Source organism: Cajanus cajan, chromosome 2 (genome assembly GCF_000230855.2).
Source record: "Cajanus cajan strain Asha chromosome 2, NIPB_CcT2T_4, whole genome shotgun sequence".
NCBI classification, from domain to species: Eukaryota; Viridiplantae; Streptophyta; class Magnoliopsida; order Fabales; family Fabaceae; genus Cajanus; species Cajanus cajan.
The window spans coordinates 66,181,770-66,205,614 of NC_138518.1; the positions used below are offsets into that span (position 1 = coordinate 66,181,770).

A 23,845-nucleotide genomic window follows, 5' to 3' on the forward strand; every position below is an offset into this window, starting at 1 on the left:
TTTTATCTAATTCAAAAGACTTGACAATCACGTTATTACATTATGAAGGATTAGATTAGGCAAATATGAAATACTTTATTGAAAAGTCATTTGAATTGTTTTATATTTTATATGTAGTAATTTTTTAGATGGACTAGCTCACGTATTTAGTTTGGAGTAATATTTTTAGTGTTACATACTACACATATCATATATGATATTTTTATAATGGGTTGGAGTACCTTTATACAATTTTTAATCTTAATTATTTAGCTTATAAAAAAAATTGTAACTTAATTAATCTATAACTTTTTTTATATAAAAAAGAAGTAATTAAAAATTAAACTTAACTATAAAAACTGAATTATATTTATAAAAAGGTAAAAATTCTCTGATTTTTTTTCTCGTATCTATCACTGTAAAAAAAAATCATTCAATTCAAACAATTCGATTTAGTCGCAAAAAAAATCAAGTCAATTTAGCATAAAATTGAATTCAAATTAATTTGCTGAACTAATAAAACAAATAATTTATTCTTAGAGTAAATAAGGTAAATCATGTTTATCGTCTCACTTCTATTAATCGGTGAGCTCCCTCTCACAATATTTAAGTTATGTTTGAAGTGATCCGATATAAATTAGGTCGCTTTACCATTTTAAATATTTGAAATATTTTATAAACTTGCAATTGAATTTGTACAAAATTCATGCTTTATTGTTTAGTTTAATTTTCTTTTCTTTTTCATGGTTTTAAATATTAATTTTAAAGTTAAAAGTAAATTCCTTTTTAAGTTAATAATTAATAACAATCAAAAATTGATTTGAAATATTGTAATATATATATATATTACGATATATATATATATTAAGAAAAATAAATAAATTCATTATAAACTTAAAAGGTTAATAAAAAAATATCATAACTAATGGATATGATAATAAAATTTGATGACTTAAATTGTTTTTTCAACTAAAATAAACAAATAAATACAGTTTTAGTTGCTGATGTAAGAAATTTTTAAAATATAAAATCATGCAAATTTATCAATAAAAAATAATTAAAAATTCAAACAAAAAAATAAAATTAGAAATGATAACAATGACTAAAAATATAAAACTAAATAACTGAAATTAATTTCTACATTAAAGTCTATTTTATTTTTCTTTTATATGTACATAGGTATTAATGGGGGAATACATTAGAGGGAAAAAAAATTAATAATAATAAAAATAAGATAAACACAAACATATTCTAGGAGAATCACTTGTTTGGTATTCTAGACAGCTGAAATGAACAGTATCGGGTTTGTGGTTGATATAAATCCTGCACTGTAAATATCACAACAACCATAACTTGACAACATATCGCTACGATCACTTCCAAAATGGAAGCGCTTTTCACAACTCCTTCCACGTCTGTTCTCAAATTTCAGGTACATTTGGAAGAAATATGAGCCTTCTTATTTAATGTTTCATCATTTTACACTCAATATTGCACTGCGTATGTCAAATTATCACTTTTACTAAGCCAAGCTAAAAGATGTTATCTCATATTATCCTTATTGTTCACTAAATTTTGGCTATCTGAGTGAGAAGTTCGTTATGTTGTGCCTTTTGTGAATTTGGTCGAATTTCAAGATAAATTTTTAGAGAAGTGTGTAAAGCCATGCGCGATTGGGTTTGATATATGCAACTGATGAGTGGACTGGATGCATTCATATCCTTATTCATCATGCTAGCTGATTCTACCTGTTGTTGTTGTTGTTGCTGAAGATGAAAATTCCCACTTCATCATAGTTAGTGGAAGTTTGGTCATTGAAATCACTTTTGCTTCGTCTTGTTTCTCTTCTTTAAATTCATACTGCAGGGCCCTGAATTGACTAGAAGCAAGTTTAGTAAGAAATTTTCACACACTATTTTGGCATCACCTACGCTGCCTAAACCATTTCTTCAGATATATGGTAGACCTCAGACATTGATTTATACGTCAACCAGACTCTCTTCTGGATCATATAGAGCGACCATATCAGCTGAAGCTGGAAGACAAAATTGGGATTTTGGAAGATTTGTGAAAACACTGTACTTCTTCAATGGGTTCCCTTCTCCTGCTAAGGTAACACTTCATTCATTTTTAAACTAGTACAACTTGAGAGTAATAGGAAGAAAGAGAGAGAGAGAGGTGAAAGTTTGGTATAGATCAACTAATGAGTTTTCTTCATTTCTGAATTGTGAAGTTCTTTGACTTTCTAGTTGAGAAACTATCCGCATCTAGTCCTTCCCCTACTGAATTGGTTAACTCCATGGGAACTTCTGATCTGGTCCTGGTAGCCGGAGCTACTGGTGGCGTTGGTCGAAGAGTGGTTGATATATTGCGGAAGAAAGGAATTCCAGTCCGAGTATTGGTATTGTTGTTAACTTACCTTGCTCACTAGATTTCACTGCAAATAATAGTTTCTTGATAGAAAGAAAAGGGGAAAAAACTTAGAAATTTTCAGTCTATTAATTATTTTCTTTAGCACTTAACAATATTACATTTCTGTATCTATTTTTATCAGGTTAGAAATGAAGAGAAAGCAAGAAGAATGTTAGGCTCAGATGTTGATTTGGTGAGTCTCTTTAATTTGATGTACTGAAAGACTTTACAAATGATCAAATAAATGTGGTAGTTTGACTAGTTTCTCAGTTTGCTACAAATTACTTTTGGATCTGAATTTTACTAAATTTGGCAACTTAGATTTCTAGTTATCAGTTTGTTGACAATGAGTTGTTATTGGACCTTATACAATGCCTCCAGCGATGATGGAAAATTGATGTTAGTTTGGAGGGTATGGTTTGGAAAGGAAGAGATAATAAATTGACTTCTGGCCATTTGAAGTTCTTCACTAATTTTTGTGTGGAACATTTGCTAAAGTGTCAGGTTTTGGTGGAAGATAATGATGCTCATCAATGCAGACTTTCCTGTTATTTATATATTTTTATTTTTTTTATCCGGTGATTGCAAACTTTGTACTACATAAATTGATAGTATCTTTATCCATTAAGTTCCTCTGCTGCCAACTTACCTTTATGTGTAAACTAAGGTTGTAGGAGACATTACAAAAGATAGCACTTTGATCCCTGAATACTTTAAAGGTGTGAAGAAAGTGATTAATGCTGCTTCTGTCATTGTTGGCCCTAAGGAAGGAGATACTCCAGACAGAGCAAAATACAGCCAAGTATGTCCATTAACTTTATTAAGTGTGTGTTTGTTTTATTGTTAAAATTTGACAAACGTACTTGAATGGAGAAGATAGAAATAATTGCTTTGTATTTTGGTGCTTTGAAAAGTGTGTTTTTACGTTTTCGTTAAAAAAACAGTTTTTCAAACACGCTGTAAGACAGTAGAAATTTGATTTTTCTTACACAGTAATCAATGCTTATGTATCAATGAGAAATGGATGTTTTAGTTCCATGATTATTTAGTGAAGGCTTCATATTTATTTCTCTCTAACAGTATTAAATTATTAATGGTGCAGGGAATTAAGTTCTTTGAGCCAGAGGTAGCTTACTGATTTTGCTTTCTGTTGACATCATCTTCCGAGTCAGATTTATTCTTGTCTATTTAATTTGGAAGTTCAGTAGGTCTGCGAGCTCATTTTGTGAAGTTCTTGAGGCTTTTTTTCTTAGTTATTGGCTGTTGAAAACAGATAAAAGGTGATTCACCCGAAAAGGTAGAGTACATAGGAATGAGAAATTTGATCAAGGCTGTGAAGGATAACCTTGGACTTCGAGGAGGAAAGCTATTATTTGGATTTGAAGGTAGATTCTTAGTTGACAAAACAACTGATTGTGATTATGGATTCAACTTAATTTCCCAATCTAACATCTTGACATATACATGCCCAGTGGCCCCAAACATAACTTAGGTGCATCGCAATAAAAAGGAAACTTGTAGAAGCTGAATTGATTTTTATTTAACGTGTTTTACTTTTACTGCTGTGCATCCTGTGAATAAAATTTGTTCTCTATTTTCCTTGCAGACAATAATTACAGGCAGATTCCTTGGGGTGCTTTAGATGACGTGGTAATGGGGGGAGTTAGTGAAAGTAATTTTCAAATAGACCCAAGTGGAGCTGAAAATGGTGGACCAACTGGAGTTTTTAAAGGTATGTGATAAATAAATTTTTGTGAATGCATGTGACTGCACTTTTGTGGGAACTTGTACCCGATGTTTTGCTGCTCAAAATAATACAACTGTGTCTAGTTCAGGCGTTGTTTCAACGGCAAACAATGGTGGCTTTACAAGTATCCGAACTAAGGTAATGTATAATTATTTTTACTAACTTTTTATTGTGGCCTGGCAAATGGCAATGACATACTTGATTCAATACTAGACCACTGTAAAAATAAAAGGTCACATTTTTTATTAATGTTGTTATAGCCAACTCTGACATAATCTTTTTTTAATTCTAAAATTGACCTCAATTTAATGTGTTTAATAAAAGATATCCCATGTCTTCATTCCTAGTGTTCTCTTAAATTTTAATGGATGGATATAAACACTGCATTGCAGTGCTGGTTCAATTATAGCTTTAGGTAAGTGTTCTGAATTGTGATACAGCCTTCTAATGTGGTTTTGAATCATGAATCACCCTTTTGCCATTTTTTAGTAATTTAACAGTTAAGTGCTTATGAAATGTATATATTAATGAACCATTTTGTTTGAAGTAAGGAAAGCATTTATTTAGTACGACACTAAGAAAGGAAGAATGTACTTTTCCCCTTGAAATCACTTAACGAGAAATATGAAATGGAGGATCACAGCATATCAGCGTATAAAATATTTTGCATTTGTTATTTTTCAGGAACTATATTTTTTCAACTAGTTGAATTATTTAAGTTAAAATCAATGTTTAATCTTATGGATCAACGTGAAATAACATATTTTTACGGAAAAATACATAATTTGGTCCCTTATAATAATAATTAATAGTTTCAATTTCGTCCTTCTATAATTTTTTATTTCAATTTGGTTCCCAATAATTTAAAAAATGTCAATGTGAGACTTTCCATCCAAATTTCACAAACGGTGTTAAATGTGATGACGTGGATGCCACGTAGATGCATAGGTGGCATGCCTCCTCACCCCCTTCTTTAATGATCTGGAATGGCTCGTTCTGAAACCAAAACGGTCTGTTCCGCTTGCATTCTTTGTATGTTAACTTTGCATCTGGAATGGCCCGTTCCAGATGCAAAGTTAACACACAAAGAATGCAAGCAGAACGGGCCGTTCTGGTTTTAGAACGGGCCATTCCAGATCCAAGGATTGTTCTTGATTTCTTAGTTCTCTCCATATTGAAATTTTGACCGGGACAAATTGTGAACGGGCCGTTCCAGATCCAAGGATTGTTCTTGATTTTCTTTAGACTTTTTAATACAGAGTGTCGTCTCAATTTGGAGGAATTCAATGGTATCTTTGGATTTCAAACCATAGGGGAAAAAAACTCAAGATCATTTAATCCATACATGTTTTGGGGATTGTAACAGGTCATACACAATGGGAGGCTGGTAAATACAATTCATCTACATTTCGTCACTCTACCATTAGAATTATACATAAGTTTATTGCATCTACTGTTCTAAGTCGTGACGGCTCAGACAGTAAAGTACGCCTAACTAATTTATTATTTATATGGGCAATGATGAAAAATAGAGATAAGAAGATCAATTCTGGTTCATATTTTAATATTTGAATTTATGTTATGAATTTTTGTTTTCAATCTTTGAACCACATTGCTGCATTTTGTTGAGATGTAACACTTAAATTTAAACATCAGTCAATGCTCCTTTAATGTAACACTTAAATTTAAATTTAAATATAAATCCTGGTTGGTGTTCTGGAACGGCCCGTTTTGGTTTCAGAACGGCCCGTTCCAGGTGCATTAAAGAAGGAGTATGGGACCTTGTCACCTGTGTATCTACGTAGCATCAACATCATCTACATTTAACACCATTTGTGAAATTTGGACAAAAAGTCTCACATTGAAATTTTTTAAAATTATTGGGGATCAAATTGAAACAAAAAAATTATAAAGGGACGAAATTGAAACTATTAATTATTATAAGGGACCAAATTAGGTGTTTTGCCTATTTTTATACTGTAACATTAAATTTTAGCAATCCTTTTACTAATATTTCATCACATCAAGAGCAGTTCACTTATGTGCTCGCTTAATTCTTTGATCTCCACAGCCAGGTATATGGATAGGGATGTCAGACATCAAAAATTTATTGGCTTTCACCTAATAGCTTAAGATTTAAACTAATGTGCTCACTAGGATATGTTTTAGCCATCTAGTAGAAGCTCTGGAAATTTTAAATAAACGTATAAATAAACCGCATAAAGAAAGCAAAAGAGTCAGATTCATTTTCTAGTGGAAAGATTGCAGTAGTGGCTTTATCTTTACCTATCCTCTTTTTTGCTAGAACTGAGAAATTTCTTTAGGAAGATTGAAACAATCATATCCTCTTGTTCATTTTGATGTAGTGAGTATGCATGTAATTGAAGTGTCTCATTGTAATTATTTCCAAGTCCTATGACTAACTGTTATTACTGTGATTATCAAATATTTTGATTTCACTTTAACTAATTACTTAGGGAAACTAAATTCCTGTATCAAAAGCAAAGTTTTCACAATTGGTTTTCAGAATTTCTCAGAACCTGAAAATCTTTCTGCATATGATGGTTTGGAGTTCCGTCTAAAAGGTGATGGGCGTAGATATAAACTCATTGTTCGCACGAGCAGTGATTGGGACACTGTTGGTTACACTGCAAGCTTTGTCACTGAGAAAGGCAAATGGCAATCGGTAGTTATCATCTATAGCAAATAGCAATAGTTGCAATCTAGATTATCAGATACCGACTCTCAAGTGTTTTGTTCTTTTGTCTTTCATAGATTCGAGTGCCATTTTCTTCCTTGAGGCCTGTATTTCGAGCAAGAACCATGACTGATGCTCCACCGTTTGATCCAAGCATTGTTATATCATTACAGGCATGGCTCTGTTAATATTTCTTTTAGATCTTTTACCTTAGAAATCTCACATTTGTTCTTAATGAAGCAAAATTTCTGCAGCTCATGTTCAGCAAGTTTGAGTATGATGGTAAATTAAATGAAACTTTTGTGGAGGGTCCATTTGAGCTTCCAGTATCTACTATACGGGCATATATAAAGGATCCAATTGTGCCTAGGTAGACTTATCTTTTTGGTTGTCTTTCCTCCTCCTTTTTTCCCCGATATAATGCTTAATCTTTTGTTGTACAACTTTTTGTGTCACATCTAGGTTTGTACATGTGAGCTCAGCAGGAGTTACCAGACCTGAAAGGCCTGGACTTGATCTTAGTAAACAGCCTCCTGCCGTTCGATTAAACAAGGAACTGGAGTATATCCTCACATTTAAACTAAAGGTAAAAATATGGTGAGGGTTCCTTGTTTAGCACAGATATAATACAAAATTTCCAGGTCTCCGTTTGTGTCTATCAAGGTCACTTTGGTCTGCAAAACTGTTTTTGTTGGTTAAGACTTCTGATTCTGACATGAGTTCACTGTTCCAATTTGGTTTAGCATATTATAGAAGCTAAAATTAGTTTAAACAAGAATTAATTTGTAAAAGCTTTTTTTACTAGTTTTTCCAAAATTTTATTTTTCACTTGTACATAAATTAGTTTTAATTTCAACACCAAAAAAAAATTAGTTTTAATTTATGAAAAAATTTATTTTAATTTTATTCTCTTAAAAGTTCTTTTGAAGGAACTTATCCAAATATGTCACAAAATAACGTGGTTCAAGTACTCTCACCACTTCTAATACATAAAAACTGTTTGTAAGTTATAACAGCTTCTATTCAACGTGGATCTTTTTGGATTGAACGAGGAAAAAAAAAAGGCTTTTAGGGGTTATGTAGTCTAGTTTATCTTATCTATTTCCCCCACTACTTATAATTTATGTCAATGGTCAACCATTGGAATTTTTCTATAATTTTAGCATAGCTGTTAGACTATGATTTTTTTTCCCTTTGTCACTCAAGTTCACGGAAGAAGAGGAATACTCCTTCTCCACATAGTGTCCCAAGGAACGTCTTTATTGCTTACCATGACCTCTTTAATTGTGGAATTCCCATTTCCGTGTCACATCTTGTTCATTTGCTAACAGGTTTGTGTTGAAACAGGGCGAAGATTTACTTAGAGAAAGTGGCATTCCCTATGTGATTGTGAGGCCATGTGCATTAACTGAGGAGCCTGCTGGTGCCGATCTTATTTTTGATCAAGGAGATAATATCACGGTATCATGAAAACAAAATGTGGATGTTTTTCTTGGTCCAAATGTTCTTACTAAACCGTCTATCTCATGATATATAGTAGCATTTTGCTTATTTTGCCAAATGCCAATCTAATTCAAAACTTAACAGGGTAAAATATCAAGGGAAGAGATTGCTCGCATTTGTGTAGCGGCACTTGATAGCCCTTATGTATGTGACAAAACATTTGAGGTCAGCCTTTTCTTTTATCATGTTCATATTTATCATAATTCGTTTAGTATTTTTACGTTTTCTAAATGTAATGTGAACTTCACTTAAATGGGGGACCTCCTTTTTGAAGGGGAGAAGCCCGCTACATGCAGGCTCTGGCCAGAATAGTGTTATTAGCCTTTTAATTGAGTATGCTGCTGCTGCTTCTATTCAGAAATACCCCAATCATAGTGCATTTTTGGTTTTTATATGGCCCAACTGCTTTTTTAGTTTTTATAAACTGTTTTTCCTGCCACCATGGATCTAGTATTTATTTGATTCTAGACAATCTCACTCTATTTCGCAAGCAACACAATCTGTAATACTTATTGCAGGTCAAAAGTGTCATTCCATTTAGTGAGCCATTTACTGTGGATCCAGCAAACCCTCCTCCAGAAAAGGACTATGACATATACTTTAAAAATTTAGGAGAAGGCATTACAGGGAAGGAAGCTCTCCAACAAAATCCTGTTTCTGTTTAGTGTTTGGCATGTCGTGCATTTGTGCTATGAATATTGCAGATGTTAGTACGTTGAGAGCTATACAGTCTGTGATCAAAAGAGATATAAAGTTGACAAAAATCTGTGATACCTTTTAAACCAAGTTAGATATACCTTTACCTTATAAGATCCATGTATATTCTGTCTCCAAACATGGGTCCTTTTCCTCACTTGTTGTAGCAAATTGGAAAATAATTTTTATATTCAAACAGTAAGAAGATAGAATTATCGTTTTCCTGTTACAGTTTAGGTTTACATCTCCTTCTAGACAAGAGGAATGAGAATTACAAGAAGACATGCGTGGTGTTTGAGAACCCTAACCGTAAATTATTATTATTATTACCAAAATCCCCACACCACACTTTCAAAGTTACGTTGTTTTGACTGTACGATGTCTGTATACTATTTATCCATCTTAGAAATTTATTCAGTGTCATGAAAAACATAAAACATGTTACATTTAAATATATTTTTAGTCTTCATACTTTAACCTATGTGTGATTTGAATCTCCTTAACTTAGTTGCTTGAATTTAGTTCATAAAGTCTTTTGATCGTTCAAAATTAAGTCTCTTATTTTAAAATTTTCATTCAATAATTAATAGAAATGTAACAGACGAATGGTGTATCATTATTTACTAAAGGTAAGAGGTTGGGTGTATAAAGATTTAATTATATAAAGAAGAGAGAAGGACGTTAACTTACTAATTACTAACATTAGCAAATCTACATTTCTCGCATTTTTCTTTCACTAATAATTTACACAGGTCTGGCTTATAAGCATTTTACGACGCAGGCATAAAATTTTAAGTCCGTGCTCCACTAGCTATTTCAATTTTCAAGTCGTTTGTCTTCGGAAAGATGTGGAAATGACACAAAAGTCATCTTTGATCGCAGTATATTTGTAAGTGGAAAAAAAATGATTTTAAGAAATTAAAAGCATTATGTTCATATAGTAAGACCGTGCAAAATCCAACTCAAACGTGTATAACCCTCATATTATCGGATTCATCTAGGTTTAGAGACGAGTTAGACTCTAAAAATTAGTTCAATCAAAATTTAAAAATAAGATAGAGTCATATATAGTCCAACTCAACCAGTAATTTACTCAACTTTTTTTTTTATGAATAGGAAAGAAAAGAAAACAAAATCAGAAAATAAATCTGGCCCAAGTAAGTTAAATTGAAACATCAGTTAAAGTTAATGGTGAAATAATTGCAAGGAAAGAATCAAATAATTTAATTACAGTATGAGAAGAGAAACTCCCCTTTACAAGTCTATTAGCACACATATTAGTTTTTTTTATATACATGCTGAAACGTAATTTCTCAATCTAACTCTTGAAAAGATTGAATCTTCCTTAAGATAGTAGTATGAGGTGGAACGGAACGTCTTTATAATGAATGAGTTGTACAACCAACTTTGAATCAGTTTCGCAGATTAAGGTCAAGATTCTTCTATCCTAAGCAATATGAAGATCAGCTTTACTCAACTTTAATTATATTTGTCATAGTTATATCTTGCATTTTATTTTGTGTTTTGCCAAAAAAAAAAACACTCATATACTAACTTCTTTTATTTATATTATTATATATTGACAATAAAATTTTTGATAACCAACAAATTACTCATCATTTAGTTACCAATCATCTATTTTATTATTTTTTATTTTATTTTTAAAATAAATATAGGGATAAAGGTGTTTTTTCACTAGTACTAATAGAAGTACTTTTTTTTTCTAGGTTAAGTACTTATCATTTAATTTTTATATTATTATGTATAATAATTTGATATAAATTATTCGTAAAATTTCAATTACATTAATAAGAATGAAAATTTATATTTCATGTTTTGAGTTAACATAATCTTATCCTAAATGTACCCAGTCTTAATTTAATCTAAAAATTATTATTTACGTAACCTATCTAATCTCGTTTACCTTGTTATATTGAATTGAATAAAATTTAAGTGTAGTTCCTTAAATATAATTGGTGTTGTCTTTTAAATACAGTCAAAATTTTATATTAATATTATATAAGTATATTTAATGTAAATTTCATTAATATACATTTACGAATCTTATCGAAGTAAAACTCTAACTTCAATTAAAGAATAACATGTGATATATACGTGAGTTTTGCCCTATTTTGGTTATGTAAGTCTGAAAGCCATTTGCATTTTTGAAATGTTTTTGGATAAAAATGACACATGGGCCCATTATGCTAGCATAATAAAGATAATGTGCAGATGTTTTTCTTATCTTTTTTACAGTATGTTGGTAGTTAACTAGCTAGTGTCTTTTAGTATTAAAAATCAAAACAGGACAGTATATTACTATTAATAGTTTTTAATAATAAAGGGTATTTTTATTTTCGTAATCATGTGTTGGACACTGACTAAAGTTTGTCATTTCTATATGGGTGCATGGTTTTCAAAAAAAAGTTTCCGAACGGGTTTTAAAACAGTGTGTAACAGAGAAGGGAAATTGGGTAGACCCAACAACCCTACATCAACATGTGGCTATTTGCATCTTAATCAATGATGAACAATATAGACATTAGAGACGGCAAAGGGACCCAAAGGTACTGCAGGTATCTCATCTGAAAATAATGGATAACAAATTGATACACTATATATGTTTTCTTAAAATATATAAATTCACATATACATCACTTTTGGCTAGAGAAAAAGAAAAGAAAATACACGTAAATAAATTCCTGTGAATATGATAAAACAATCATAGGGAAGTTTTGGATTCCCTTTGTATTCTAAACAAGAAACAGTGCAACAAAATCTTCGCACTTTGTTTACATTCACTGTCAGGCACAACAGAACACCTGCAAAAAGAATAAGGCATATAATTTTTCAGTGCAAATAAGGAAAAAAGCAGAGGAAATTGATATGTACCATGGTTGGAACCAATGGAACAGGGAAAGAACTAAGAAGAATGAATCATTATACACCGAAACAAACTCTGAACTTTTTGCGATGTCTTGGTGAATTTTTGCTTCTGAGTCTTTCAAGCATTTCTTGCTCAGTGAATATTCTTCCCGGGGAGCTCAAGAACACTGTGCGTGGAACCGGAGGAGACCATAAACCACTTTGCTCATAGTCAAAATCGAACTGTGACTCATCATAGAACTTCTCTAGCAACCTATCGGACACAGATTTTGGGACGAGTTGAACTTGAACCTTTTGTGGGGAGGTCTCATGGGACACATTGGTTTTTTTTGCTAGCATTTCACTAAGAGATATGAATGGTGATGATGGTAAAAGAAATTTTGAACACGCCAATGTGGTGCATGTGGGATAATGAAAATACAGGGTGGGAGTGATGCAGCATTTGAAATGGAGACAAATTTTATGAGGGGCTAGATGGGAACTGTGACAAGGACGTGTATGGCTGTATGTAATCATAGATAGGTCGTGATCACCATAATATGTGATATTGAGATTCTTTTGGTGTTTCAATGCCAAGTGTTCAGTTTGTTTCTTATAAAAAAAAAAAAAAAAAAAAAAAAAAAAAAAAAAAAAAAACACATTTAAATATGTGAGAAAATGCACTCTTTGGAGGTCATGGATGAACATGAACACAAACTCAACTTGGCATGGCCCTACTTCGTGGGTTATCCTAAAGCTTTTCCATTTCGGTTGGTCCTGAGCACCAAAGCATGTGTGTAATCATTTCAGGGACACTTGTTTTTGCACCTATATTTCATATGCGGAAACATTAGGCATTAAGATAATGTTTGAAATTTTGTGCTTGTTAAGTTGAATTGTTTGAGCGATATATATATAAGTTTTTGTTTTGTTTTATCAACATCATCTGCGCAGTATTTTAAAATGGACAGCATACAGATGAAATTAAGATGGAATCAAGTGTGTTGAATTATTTATTGAATGAATAAAGAATGCACATGGGGTTGAGAGTTTGACCAAAATTCTGACAACTCCGGCAGTTTCTCTCATATATAATACTATTTAACTACACACAAGATGTGAAGTGGCATGGGAAAAGTTTGATTCGTTTTATCCTTCTTTTTCTTGCCTGTGTTTGAGAGTTAAAATGTCAGCTTTTGTTTTCATCTTTTAGGTAGAGATGAGGTATATATCAGCATCCTAAAACCTTACACGCATCATCATTTCACTAACTGCCCGGGTCTCAACAATGATTTGGGCTTGGGATTTCCCTCCCCTCCTCTCCTAAATTTTCAATCACAAAGATAAAGAGAAAGCTAGAACAAGGTAATGATGAAATCGCCTTCTTTCACTTTAATGGATTTAATATTATTTCCTCTACAAAGTAGGTTTGGCCATGTTGAAAATGCAGCAGGGAAGGCATAGTCTCACTCATTTGTGACGGTGTTGATTAGGGCTTTTTGCCAGAATATATTAAAATAATTATTTACTTAAAATAAATTATTTCAAAAATTATTTACTAAAGTAAATTATTTAATTTATTAGATTTAAGTTTGACGGTTGGAAGCTTGTTATACAACAAAGTCCACAAATATGAAGGAGAGGGAGGAAAAAAGAGGACAGCTTTGCCTACGGGAAATTATCGGAAATTAATTTCCCAACAAAAGGACAATTATAAAAACATGAAGAAACAAAATAAATGTATTGATAAAAATAAAATAAAATATGCTGTAAATAATAATTGTCTAAACTCTATATTTTATTGGATGACTTTAGGCTGGCTGAATTAGCCAAACACATATTCTGCCACCTCTAAAAAGTAAAAACAATATCAAGTTTGGTTTCTCAATCATTAACGATGAACTCGCAAATTTCTTAAACCACTTTTTTTTTTGTCAAAATAAATCATAAATACTTTTTTTACTCATGATATATACTCTTTTTTTTAAAGCACATCTCTTTTTTTAAAAAAAAAAACTTAAATTATCTTTAATTTTTTAATTTTACACTTCCAATATTCAATTTAACATTTTCTTCTTCTTTTCATACACCTCCTTCCATACTCTTTTTAGTTTTCACATGCATCCCTTTAATTTTTTCTTACTCCCTTTCCAAAAGAGGCGAGGGAGAAAGAGAGTGATTTAAAATTTGAGAAAATTAAAACTAACTATTGAAATAAAGAGAAATGGAGGAAGATAGAAGAATGCATATGAAAACTGAAAGTAATAAAGAAGAAAGTGTGTAGAAAAGAAGAAAAAAAGTCCAAAATTAAAAATTAGATGTATAGAATTAAAAAATAAAATAGTTAAGAATATTTTAAAAAAAATAAAAAAATAAAGGGGGTCTACTCATTAAAAAAAAATGTATAGATCATGAGCCATTTTTTTTTCTCCGTTTACAGGAAGTGTTGGGCCTTACCCAATTTGGCAATCAAAATACATCATCCATAATCCACAGTATGAAAATGGGCCACCCAAATTTGGGCCTTGGGTACAAAGGTATCTCTCTTCAAAGAACAGGCAACATACACATAGGCCTGTCCGGTAAGCAAATATAGATGATAAAGTGAGGACTGCATTTTAAATGATAAAGTCAAATTATAATTATTAATTAAAATGAACACTTGATATTTTAATACTTTTTACTTATTATGTGTATACATGTATTTATTACAATCTTAATTATTAATTAAAAAATATTATGTATGAATATATTTTTAATTAACAATTGCAATTCTGCTGTCGTTTGAAATACAATCTTTACTTTACAGAGTCACATGACATCTTCTATAGAATAAGAAATAAGATTAAGAACGATAAAAACCTGAAAGTGATTAAAAAGATGACTCCTATAATTAGTCATGAGATCACCCACCCGATAAGACTCCCTTCTTAGCACGAACCAATAAACATGGCCTTTAACCTTTATTCCTATAAATTTCATGAATAGCTTTGATCAAACTCTTACAAGGATGACGACTAATAGCAGTTAATGAATCTAAATATATTTGATAATTCAAAAACCCCTTTCTCAAGCTAAATTAATAACATCATTTGAGCTGAGTAGTTCGTCACTTCTTCCATCGACCAAGTTGCATTATTGAAGATAAATTCATTTATTTTCAACCAAATCACGTACAAATTAACTCCAAAAGTGGCACTCCAATACAAACTATTTATGATATCATGATTCACTAAATTAATCAAAAGCCAATGTGCCAATCATTATCAAAGAAGAATTCCATACCCACACCCCTTGGATGAACAAACCCCAAACAGCTCTACTAGATTGACAATCCGAAAAAATATGCCAAACCACCTCCACCAGAGATTCACATATATACACCACAGAGATTTGAAGAAGCTAACCCCAAACAATGCCTTTTGTCATTAGTAACAATACCTCTATGACTTAATTAATATCCATAAAAAACCACGTATTCCATCACACATCAAGGACTAGGTCAATCCCATTTCCTTCCATTCGTGGCATAGTTGCAACAATTTTACTGATGTGAGTCTATGGAAGAATTCCCGTTGACCATTAGTATCAATATAATTTGCCACTATTTTATCAATCTCGCAGTGGATATTCCAAGTGTCTTCCACCAATGAATGGGCCACAACCCACTTATCTCGCCAAAATTTACTAGATTGGCCCACCCTACTCTCCAACAAATCTTAACATAAAATTCATCCTAATCAGAGGTGTACCTATGGTTTTGGAGTTAGTCCATACTCCAATGATTCCTTCTATAAAAGTCCTATTTATTTTAGTTTCACTTAATGGAGGGACTTAAAGTTCTCAATCCACACAACTCCAAATAAAAGAGAGCCAAGGTTAAGGTCTCAAGGGGCTTGACCCTCCACTTGTCACATTATTTATATAAAAAAAAAACTCTTGCTAACTCTTTTTTTTTTTAATTTTATAAATATTGTATGAAGTTATATAATTTTTCAAGTATAGATTTATATGACTTTTTACAATATTTTCAAAATTGAACCAATCATTAAATCAAGTTAAACACTAATTCAATATTCAATAGTGATTTTACTCCAATCATTGTGCAAGTTAATTAAATCAATCTCTTAATGCATCACCAAACATTGAACTTTTTCTTTCCTCGTGCGACAGGAACAACAACATAAACCAATGACTTTTACCTTTTTGACATAATTTCCAATTTAATTTTTCATGTTTATGCACTTTTTATTTTAATTCTCAAAATATGCTTCATTTAGATATTTTTATTTGATTTCATTAGATAAAATTTTGTTTATTTTATTTTTAAAACACCAAAAAGTCAAAAAAAATTGATTTTAGCATTATTATATTTATTTTATTTCATATATAGATAATAAATTGATATATTATTAATTTTAATTTAAATCATTTTTTATATGAAATAAATAATATTTATATGATAGTACATGAAAGAATATGTCTTAATAAAATTAATCACTTAAAATAAAATATAAGGTTTTGAAATGCAATACAATTTTACAAGAATTTAAATAAGTTTTTTCCATATATTTTCATCAAATCATATATTATAATTTATGATAAAATTATTTATTTTTATAATAATTACTTTAAAAATCGTATTTAGTATTTAAAACATTTTTTAATTGGTGGTATAAAGTTTTTAGACTAATATATAAAAAAGTTAAACTTGTTTTACAAATTATCAAATGTAATGCAATTTTACAAAAATTTAAAAATTATACTTATTATTTAAAATAATATAACTAATTGATATTCAAGATCATGGCACAACTATGTTTAACTTGTGTAAATTATGATAGTTAATTGCACAATTTTAGTCCTTGAACAATTTTGAATATAATTATTAATTAATTAATGTCTATTTCAAGCTAGTTAATGCTTTTATCTTTAAAATTGGAAGTTGGTATATAGAATAAACTAAGTAGTGCATCGTGTAAGTTAGTTTATATAATGGATTATGATAATTTTTAATAGTTAATTTATTATTTTTATATAAAAAAATGGCCCATGGACTATCCTATTCCTAGTCCTAAGATCTCTGTGGGCTTTTTGGCCTTGTGAAGTTTTTTATAAGTGAACTTTGGTTCATGATATATACTTTTTTTTTTTTTTTATAAGTACACCTCCTTTTTTAAAAAAATAATTAAAATTTTAAAATATTTTTAATTTTTAATTTTTAATTTTACATTTACAACATTTAATTTAGTACTTATTTTTCACACATCTTTCTCTTTTTTTTCTTCAATTTTTACATGCACTCTCTTACCTTTCCTTCACCCCACCTATTTTGGTAGTATGTGAAAACTAAAAGAGAAAAAAAAAGTGTGTAAAAAAGAAGAAGAAAGTAGCAAATTAAAAATTGAAAGTGTAAATTAGAAAATTAAAAAAAACTATAATATTTTATAATTTAAAAAAAAATAAAGGAGATGTACTTAAAAAATAAAGGAGGTGTATATATATGAGAATTTTTATAAATGCACCTCCTTTATTTTTTTTAAAAATTATAAAATATTGTAATTTTTATTTTATTTTTTTAATTTTACACATTCAACTTTTAATTTGTTACTTTCTTTTTTTTTACACATTTTTTTTTTCTTTCAATTTTCACATGCTATTAAAATAAGTGGGGTGAAGGAAAGGTAAGAGAATATATGTAAAAATTGAAAAAAAAAAAAAAAAAAAAAAAAAAAAAAGAGGAAAGATGTGTGAAAGAAAATATTAAATAAAATATTATGGGTGTAAAATTAAAAAATTAAAAAATTAAAAATATTTTAAAATTTTAATATTTTTTCTAAAAAAGAGGTGTATTTATAGAAAAAAGGAGGTTTATATATAATGAACAGTGAACTTTTTAGTCCTGTCGGCTTTTTTGGCCCTAAAGCCCACATGGACTAGGACTTTGGAAGGTAGCCTGACCCATATTTCAAAGGTCTAATCCCAACTAGCACACAATCCTCTCTAAAAGTTACTTCTCGACCTCTTCTCGTCAATATAAGGAATGAATTTGATTCATCCCACTTCCACACCTAATAAATATAAATAGACACTTAATATTTATTTGTATAATAAATGACAAGAAAAAATAGAAAAAGATAGATACAATTATTAAAGTTTTAGTCACAACTTTGAAAACATAGGAATTAAAAGGCCAAGGATTTTTTTTCTTCCAGCAATAAGTTTGATGTGCTAGCTTCGTGAATTGTAACAATCAAGACTAGAACGACAACTATTTTATTTATTTTTAGGTATTGAAGAGTTACTCGAAATGTGGCTAAAATATCACTATTTTTTATTTAATAATCAAACATATTAAAAAGTTAAATTTATAATCTTTAGCTCCAACTTTGAACTAACAGAATCCTTCATCGTCAAAGGAAAAGATAAATTTTGAATAATTTGAATAAATTTCTCCAAAAATATTTATATACAGTAAAAAAAGTAAATAAATAAAACAAATTTTTTAAGTTAAAAATTAATTAATGCATAGGTTATAATGAAACAAATTCTCTTATACTAAAAGTAAGAGTTATTACACTTAATAACTCATTAAATAACTCATGATTGTTGCATTACATTAAAAGTTCTTATTAAATAGATTAAATCTACAAATTTTTACCAATTTTAAAAATTTTGATATTTTGCTATATAATTTCAAATTAATGTATAATATGCATTATTAAACAAAGTAATTATACTAATAGTCATTCATAGAGTAAGTGAATTTCTCTCCAAGTTAAAATAAGGATTTAGAGGAGTAAATAGAAAAAAGATTTTACAAATTAATTTATGTCTTTTCCACGCCAAACATCAAATTACTCGTGTTTGATGTTGTGAGACCCGTGAACCCCTTACACTACAAAAAAACTAATTAAATATGGCAGTTTTAAGATGGCAGTTTCAAGAAACTGTCACTATTTACTTTATAATACGACAGTTATAAAACTGCCATTATTTTCATTCAAAATATGGCATTTATAAGTGCCAGTATTTTAATGATAAAAATGTATGTAAAATATGACATTGTTCTATTTTTAAAGATGTCATTATTATTTGCTTCTAAACTAAACTTTATTTTCTCTCATATTTAACTTAATGAAATTTGAAATTTGAATTCCCATTTTTTGTCTTTTATTATTTATTAAGTAGATATTCATTTATTAATTATTTAAAAAATTCATTAAGAAATTTTAAAAACTTAAAACTATAAATTAAATTGAATCTTAATTAATTAGAAGTATTAATACTTTGTTGGAAGGATATTAATATTCCTTGCAAATAATAGTTGATTGCACTAAAAAAACATGCTAAATAAGGGAAGTTATTTTGTAGAGGTTTTTAAATTTTTTTGTAAATTATTAAAAATTTAAGAATTTGGTTTAACGTTGCAAAATGAGTTGAAAAGTGCACTTTTTTTTTACTTAATCTACGGAGATTTATGACCTCTTCTAATTAAAATTTTTATTTTCCCGCTTAAATTCTTTTTTTTTTCCCTCTTTAAAATAGAAAAAATTAGAGTAAATTAATTTTTTCCCTCTCAAATTTCTACCCAAAAAAAATATGAAAATCATTCACTTCCCTTTCTCTCGTACATTTCCAAAAAGAAACCCCTAAACCTAATTGCTTGAGTTCTCTCTCCCTACAAAAATCTCAAAACCCTTCGTTTATCGTCGCCGTGGTCGTTGTGCTCTTTCGAGTTGTCGTTGCTGCCATGATTCCTCGTCATTGTGCTTCCTTGTCGTCATGCTCTTCCGAGTTATAGTTGCTGCCTTGCTTCCTCAGCTATAACAGAACAAAAACGTCTCCATGCTTATTATTTTGGTTAGTATTTCTGCCAAAGCGTCTTGGTTCTTGAAGCATTGTTGGTAAAAATATTCTTGAAATTGGTTTCGCATACTAAATGGATTGATGTGAGTTTTGTCAATAGGAACAGCGGTGCCAATTTTAGGAAGTCCCCTTGTGCATGTCGAAAGGAATTTGTTCTTTTGTCTTGGAAAAGAGAAGAGACGACTGTAAAACATCTTGTGCAATTTAATTTAACTTTTGGTTGGAAGTTTTATAGTATCAATTTTTGTCTCTCCAAAAGGTAGCTAAGAGGCTTTATTTCTTCTTCCCAGATTCGAGGGTTTCTGTGTTTCTTGTTTCAGGAGAAACTGAAGAGCAGTTAGATTACGTAAATTTGTCAATCTGACAACCTTGATATTGAGACTTATGTTAGAATGTGTTGGGGAATATATTCGGAGCATTCTGTAAAAAAAGAATTTGCCTTCTTATTTTATTGTGTGACGAGCACTAACTGAAAAGTTAATATCAAATATTTTTTTATCTTAAACATATTGTTAATAATATCAGCAGCTGGTTTAGCTGCATCTTGAACCAAAGTAACACCAAGCTGGATTGGCTGGTTTAGGTGCTGCATACGTTCAGTTGAATTGAGTGCTGGCTGGTCACCAAGCGGTGCAGGAGCTGCTGGAACAGCACCACTTTTGACAGCTCCTGCTGCAGCATCCGTGCAATTTTTCACTTTAAACATATTGATGCATATATGTTTCCTAATCTAGCATGTTGGAGCAAGTGTGCGATAATAGTATGCTTTTAACCCAATTTTTTTTATAAAAAAAATATCTTATTTTCATCAAATCCATTTTTATAACTTCATTTTGCACATTTGATTTTTGTAAATTCTAAATTTTTAAACCCATATACTCATTTAGTTTAGAGTTTTAATAAATTGATTTTGAATAAATGTATTTAAATAATCTATGCTCTGTTGTTTATTTGTATCATATCATTTTTATGCTCTGTTGGACTTATTAATTTATTTGTATTTCATCATTTTTATGCTCTGTTGGACTTCTTCCAAGACAAAGTGACAGAAGTTTAGGTTCCTCCACTTTATCATGCGGAGCGGCTGAATCTTCCACACCTTTCTTGGAAGCCTCTCTTTGAAGGATGTCAAAGAAACAAAGTTGAAGAGAGCGGTATTCCTTTTCAACTTTTTCTAGCATTATCTTCGATCTTTCATTCTTTTCTTTCATGTTACCCATTTCAGCTTTAGCAGAATTAATTAAGTTTATCTTCCTATATTTTGGAAACAAGTTCATAAAACTATCTGTCAATTCACATTTCAAAGACACCTATAAGCTTGAACGTACTTAGAACAAAAGATTCCTCCTTATTTCTTATTTATGCATCATATTTTATGTCAAGGCTAAGCTACACAGTAGTTTCCTATTCATATTAATAAAGGTAATGCTAATGTTTCCTGAGAAATAGCAAATTGAAAAAAGTATTCAATTAAAGTGGAAAAGTCAGTTTGTTATTTCTATGGTTTAATTTGGTGCAGAAATTAAAAAGATATTCTTCAGAAACTATTTCCAACGCAGCATTTCTTTGGATCTGATCATATTAGTTGAAAAATAGAATAATTAAATGTAAACTTTTTTTGACTTTTGTTTCTTTCAAACTTGGTTCAAGATAGTATCTGTAGTAAAATCTTATTCAAAACATAAATATTATTAACAGTCGTTCAGTTTAATCATGAGATGAATGAAAATTTTCCTATTTTGCCTACTGCATAATTAATTTTCAAGTTGAACAATTGATTTTCATGGAAATTAAAATATTAAAAGAGAATTAATAAGTAAAATGTAAAATCAACTAAAATTTGTAAATCTGCTATAAGTAATTATGAACACAAATCCTCTTAAGTTAATCACCTACTCAATGCATTAAGCATAATTATGAACACAAATCCTCTTAAGTAACTTGAGTGTTCAAAGAATATATTGCGTAGATCTTTCATGAAAACTTTTTGTTCTTATATAGCTATTAGTTTTATATGTTAGCTATATATTGATTCCTTGATTCCTTAGGTTGTGCATAAGGCTTAGGATGCCTTTGGACGTATTGATTCCTTGATTAACAACGCTAGTGACAAAGGTAATTTCACTCCCCATTTTTCTGCTTCTATATAATTCCTGTAATATATGCTTTTTTGTTTTCATAAATAATATTATACATATACCTTTTACCTTGTATTTCAGGCATCAGATGTTGGAAGTGGTGCTCCATCACCAAACAACATAAGAGGATCATCAAGAGGAAGCAATGGTGATAATGAGGGTAGCCAAAGGAAGGCTAGTTAGGCACATTAGTATATTAGAAAATGCTACTTTAGTTTATGTAATGAATCTATAACTTATGAAGTACTTTGACTCTGTTTGATATAACTATTTATGTTTTCCCTGGTACAAGTAATGAATGAATCAATGTTGAGAATTTCGTTGAAACACTTTTGTTAATATTTGTAAATTTGTTTAATTCTATCAACGGTCTCAAACACGGCAAGTATACCGGCCGTTCAAGTAGTAAAAATATCGTATCCACAGGGATTAGAAGGTAAAATAAGTATTTATTGACTATTCGTGACTAAAGAATAATTCCAATTTATAGTTTGTCATGTAAATGTGAGATGAAGAGCATGACTATTGGAATGTTAAAACTATAAAAAGATTAGTTTTAGAATGGGAAAGAGTAGAAATGGGATAATGGTATTGTGAGGCTGTGGGGGTCAGATTTCACCGAACGTAACACTAATGTATCCTTAATCTCTTGTTAAATTCATTGCTTAGTCAACCCAATAGTTTACTCAAACCTAATCCCTTAGAGAAAGAGCCTAGGTGCGGATATTGAATATCAATCCCTTGAGTACCCAATACCTACACCCGCATTACGGGCTAGGGTTTAAGACTACTAATGGGTCAAGCTCTATCCCTAGATACAATCTCCACTAGGCATATGTTCCAGAACTAATTTCAAAGGTATTTCCCAATACTCAATGGAACCTTAAATCATGCAAAGGGTGATCAATCCAAAGCAAGCATTAAGCAAAGAAACAAACACAACAATGAATGAAACAACAAATATATATATCATTGAAAACGTAAGGATTACAATAGAGTATGTTGGCTACATCTAACCCCACAAAATGGGTGAAACCACTCAACAAAGAGGGTAAATACAAAATAGAGATGAAGGGAGAAATGAAGAACCGAAGGAAAGACCCACACACGAACGGCTCCAATCTCCGGGAATCCCTTCCACAGCTCCCAAAACGCGCCCAATGTGTGAATGAGGGAGAAACCCTCGAAAATGGCTTCAAATACGAGCCTGGGAGGTCAGATTAGGGTTTCGCGCCCGGCGCATAAGTATTCGCGCCCGGCTCAGAGTCTTCTGAGCACTTTCTGCCTCGTTATAAGCCCGGCGCAATTACTTTTACGCCCGGCGCAGTGTCTTCCAGAGGCTTTCAAGCATTCTCTGCCTTAGAGCAAGCCCGGCGCAATTCTCTATTAAGCCCGACGCAATTCGTTCCAGAGAGTATTGAGGTACTCTCTGCCTCGATCACGCCCGGCGTGGTGGAGTCTCGCGCCCGGCGCATGTATGACTTCCAGAAGTCCACTGCTCTGTTCTTCTCAAGCCCGGCGCGGAGTCATCTTGCGCCCGGCGCAGCCACTCTGCTCTGCTCCTTGGCTCCTTATGTTTCCAATCCAAAAGATCTTCAATCCTCAAATCTCTAGCTCAATACCTGCACAAAAAATGAGGTGTATTAAGGTATTGTTAGCTAAATTTGGGTTAGTTATATCTGCACACAAAATGAACCAAAAAGAGAACAATTATATTGCAATGGTTCAAAGGATGAGTGGAATTTGTTCAATAAGTCTCATCCAAAAAGAGGTAAAATTGAGACTTAACAACTCCCCCAAACTTAGAACCTTGCTTGTCCTCAAGCAAAAGGTCATTAATCTAGCAGATAACAAGCAGTGCAAGTGTGTCAAATTCTACATCCCAGTTCACTTGTATTTTCTTTTCGCAAGCATGAACCTAAGATGGATCTCCAGTCA

The 23,845-nt window shown here is 30.9% G+C and overlaps 1 protein-coding gene and 2 long non-coding RNA genes across 9 annotated transcripts; 2 read left to right on the forward strand and 1 right to left on the reverse strand.

Annotated features, from left to right (window-relative positions):
- The first annotated feature begins 1,251 nt into the window (after positions 1-1,251).
- Positions 1,252-9,266, forward strand: LOC109790844 (NAD(P)-binding Rossmann-fold superfamily protein). 2 transcript variants are annotated; one of them, XM_020350092.3, is made up of 16 exons: positions 1,252-1,411; positions 1,846-2,091; positions 2,213-2,380; positions 2,534-2,584; positions 3,059-3,193; positions 3,494-3,517; positions 3,665-3,776; positions 3,998-4,123; positions 4,227-4,276; positions 6,666-6,824; positions 6,914-7,009; positions 7,091-7,206; positions 7,299-7,422; positions 8,184-8,297; positions 8,424-8,504; positions 8,858-9,266. In XM_020350092.3, exons 1-16 carry the CDS (start codon positions 1,364-1,366, stop codon positions 9,002-9,004), a joined length of 1,797 nt encoding a protein of 598 aa, XP_020205681.1. In that variant the 5' UTR covers positions 1,252-1,363; the 3' UTR covers positions 9,005-9,266. The 2 variants fall into 2 exon arrangements, with proteins under 2 accessions (XP_020205681.1, XP_020205682.1); XM_020350093.3 differs by lacking the exon at positions 1,252-1,411 and having other exon boundaries at positions 1,951-2,091; positions 2,229-2,380.
- Positions 9,267-11,592: 2,326 nt separating this feature from the next.
- LOC109790842 (uncharacterized) lies at positions 11,593-12,856 on the reverse strand. Of its 2 annotated transcripts, none has more exons than XR_003803222.2 (2): positions 11,982-12,856; positions 11,593-11,857 (listed from the first exon to the last, which is right to left on the reverse strand). It is a non-coding gene; the product is annotated as an uncharacterized LOC109790842 (long non-coding RNA). The 2 variants fall into 2 exon arrangements; XR_002238969.3 differs by having other exon boundaries at positions 11,928-12,856.
- A 6,644-nt stretch (positions 12,857-19,500) lies between these two features.
- LOC145954475 (uncharacterized) lies at positions 19,501-22,234 on the forward strand. 5 transcript variants are annotated; one of them, XR_014431670.1, is made up of 4 exons: positions 19,501-20,245; positions 20,353-20,923; positions 21,818-21,884; positions 21,989-22,234. It is a non-coding gene; the product is annotated as an uncharacterized LOC145954475 (long non-coding RNA). The 5 variants fall into 5 exon arrangements; XR_014431671.1 differs by having other exon boundaries at positions 19,501-19,954; XR_014431668.1 differs by having other exon boundaries at positions 19,502-19,763; positions 19,870-20,923.
- Positions 22,235-23,845: the final 1,611 nt, after the last annotated feature.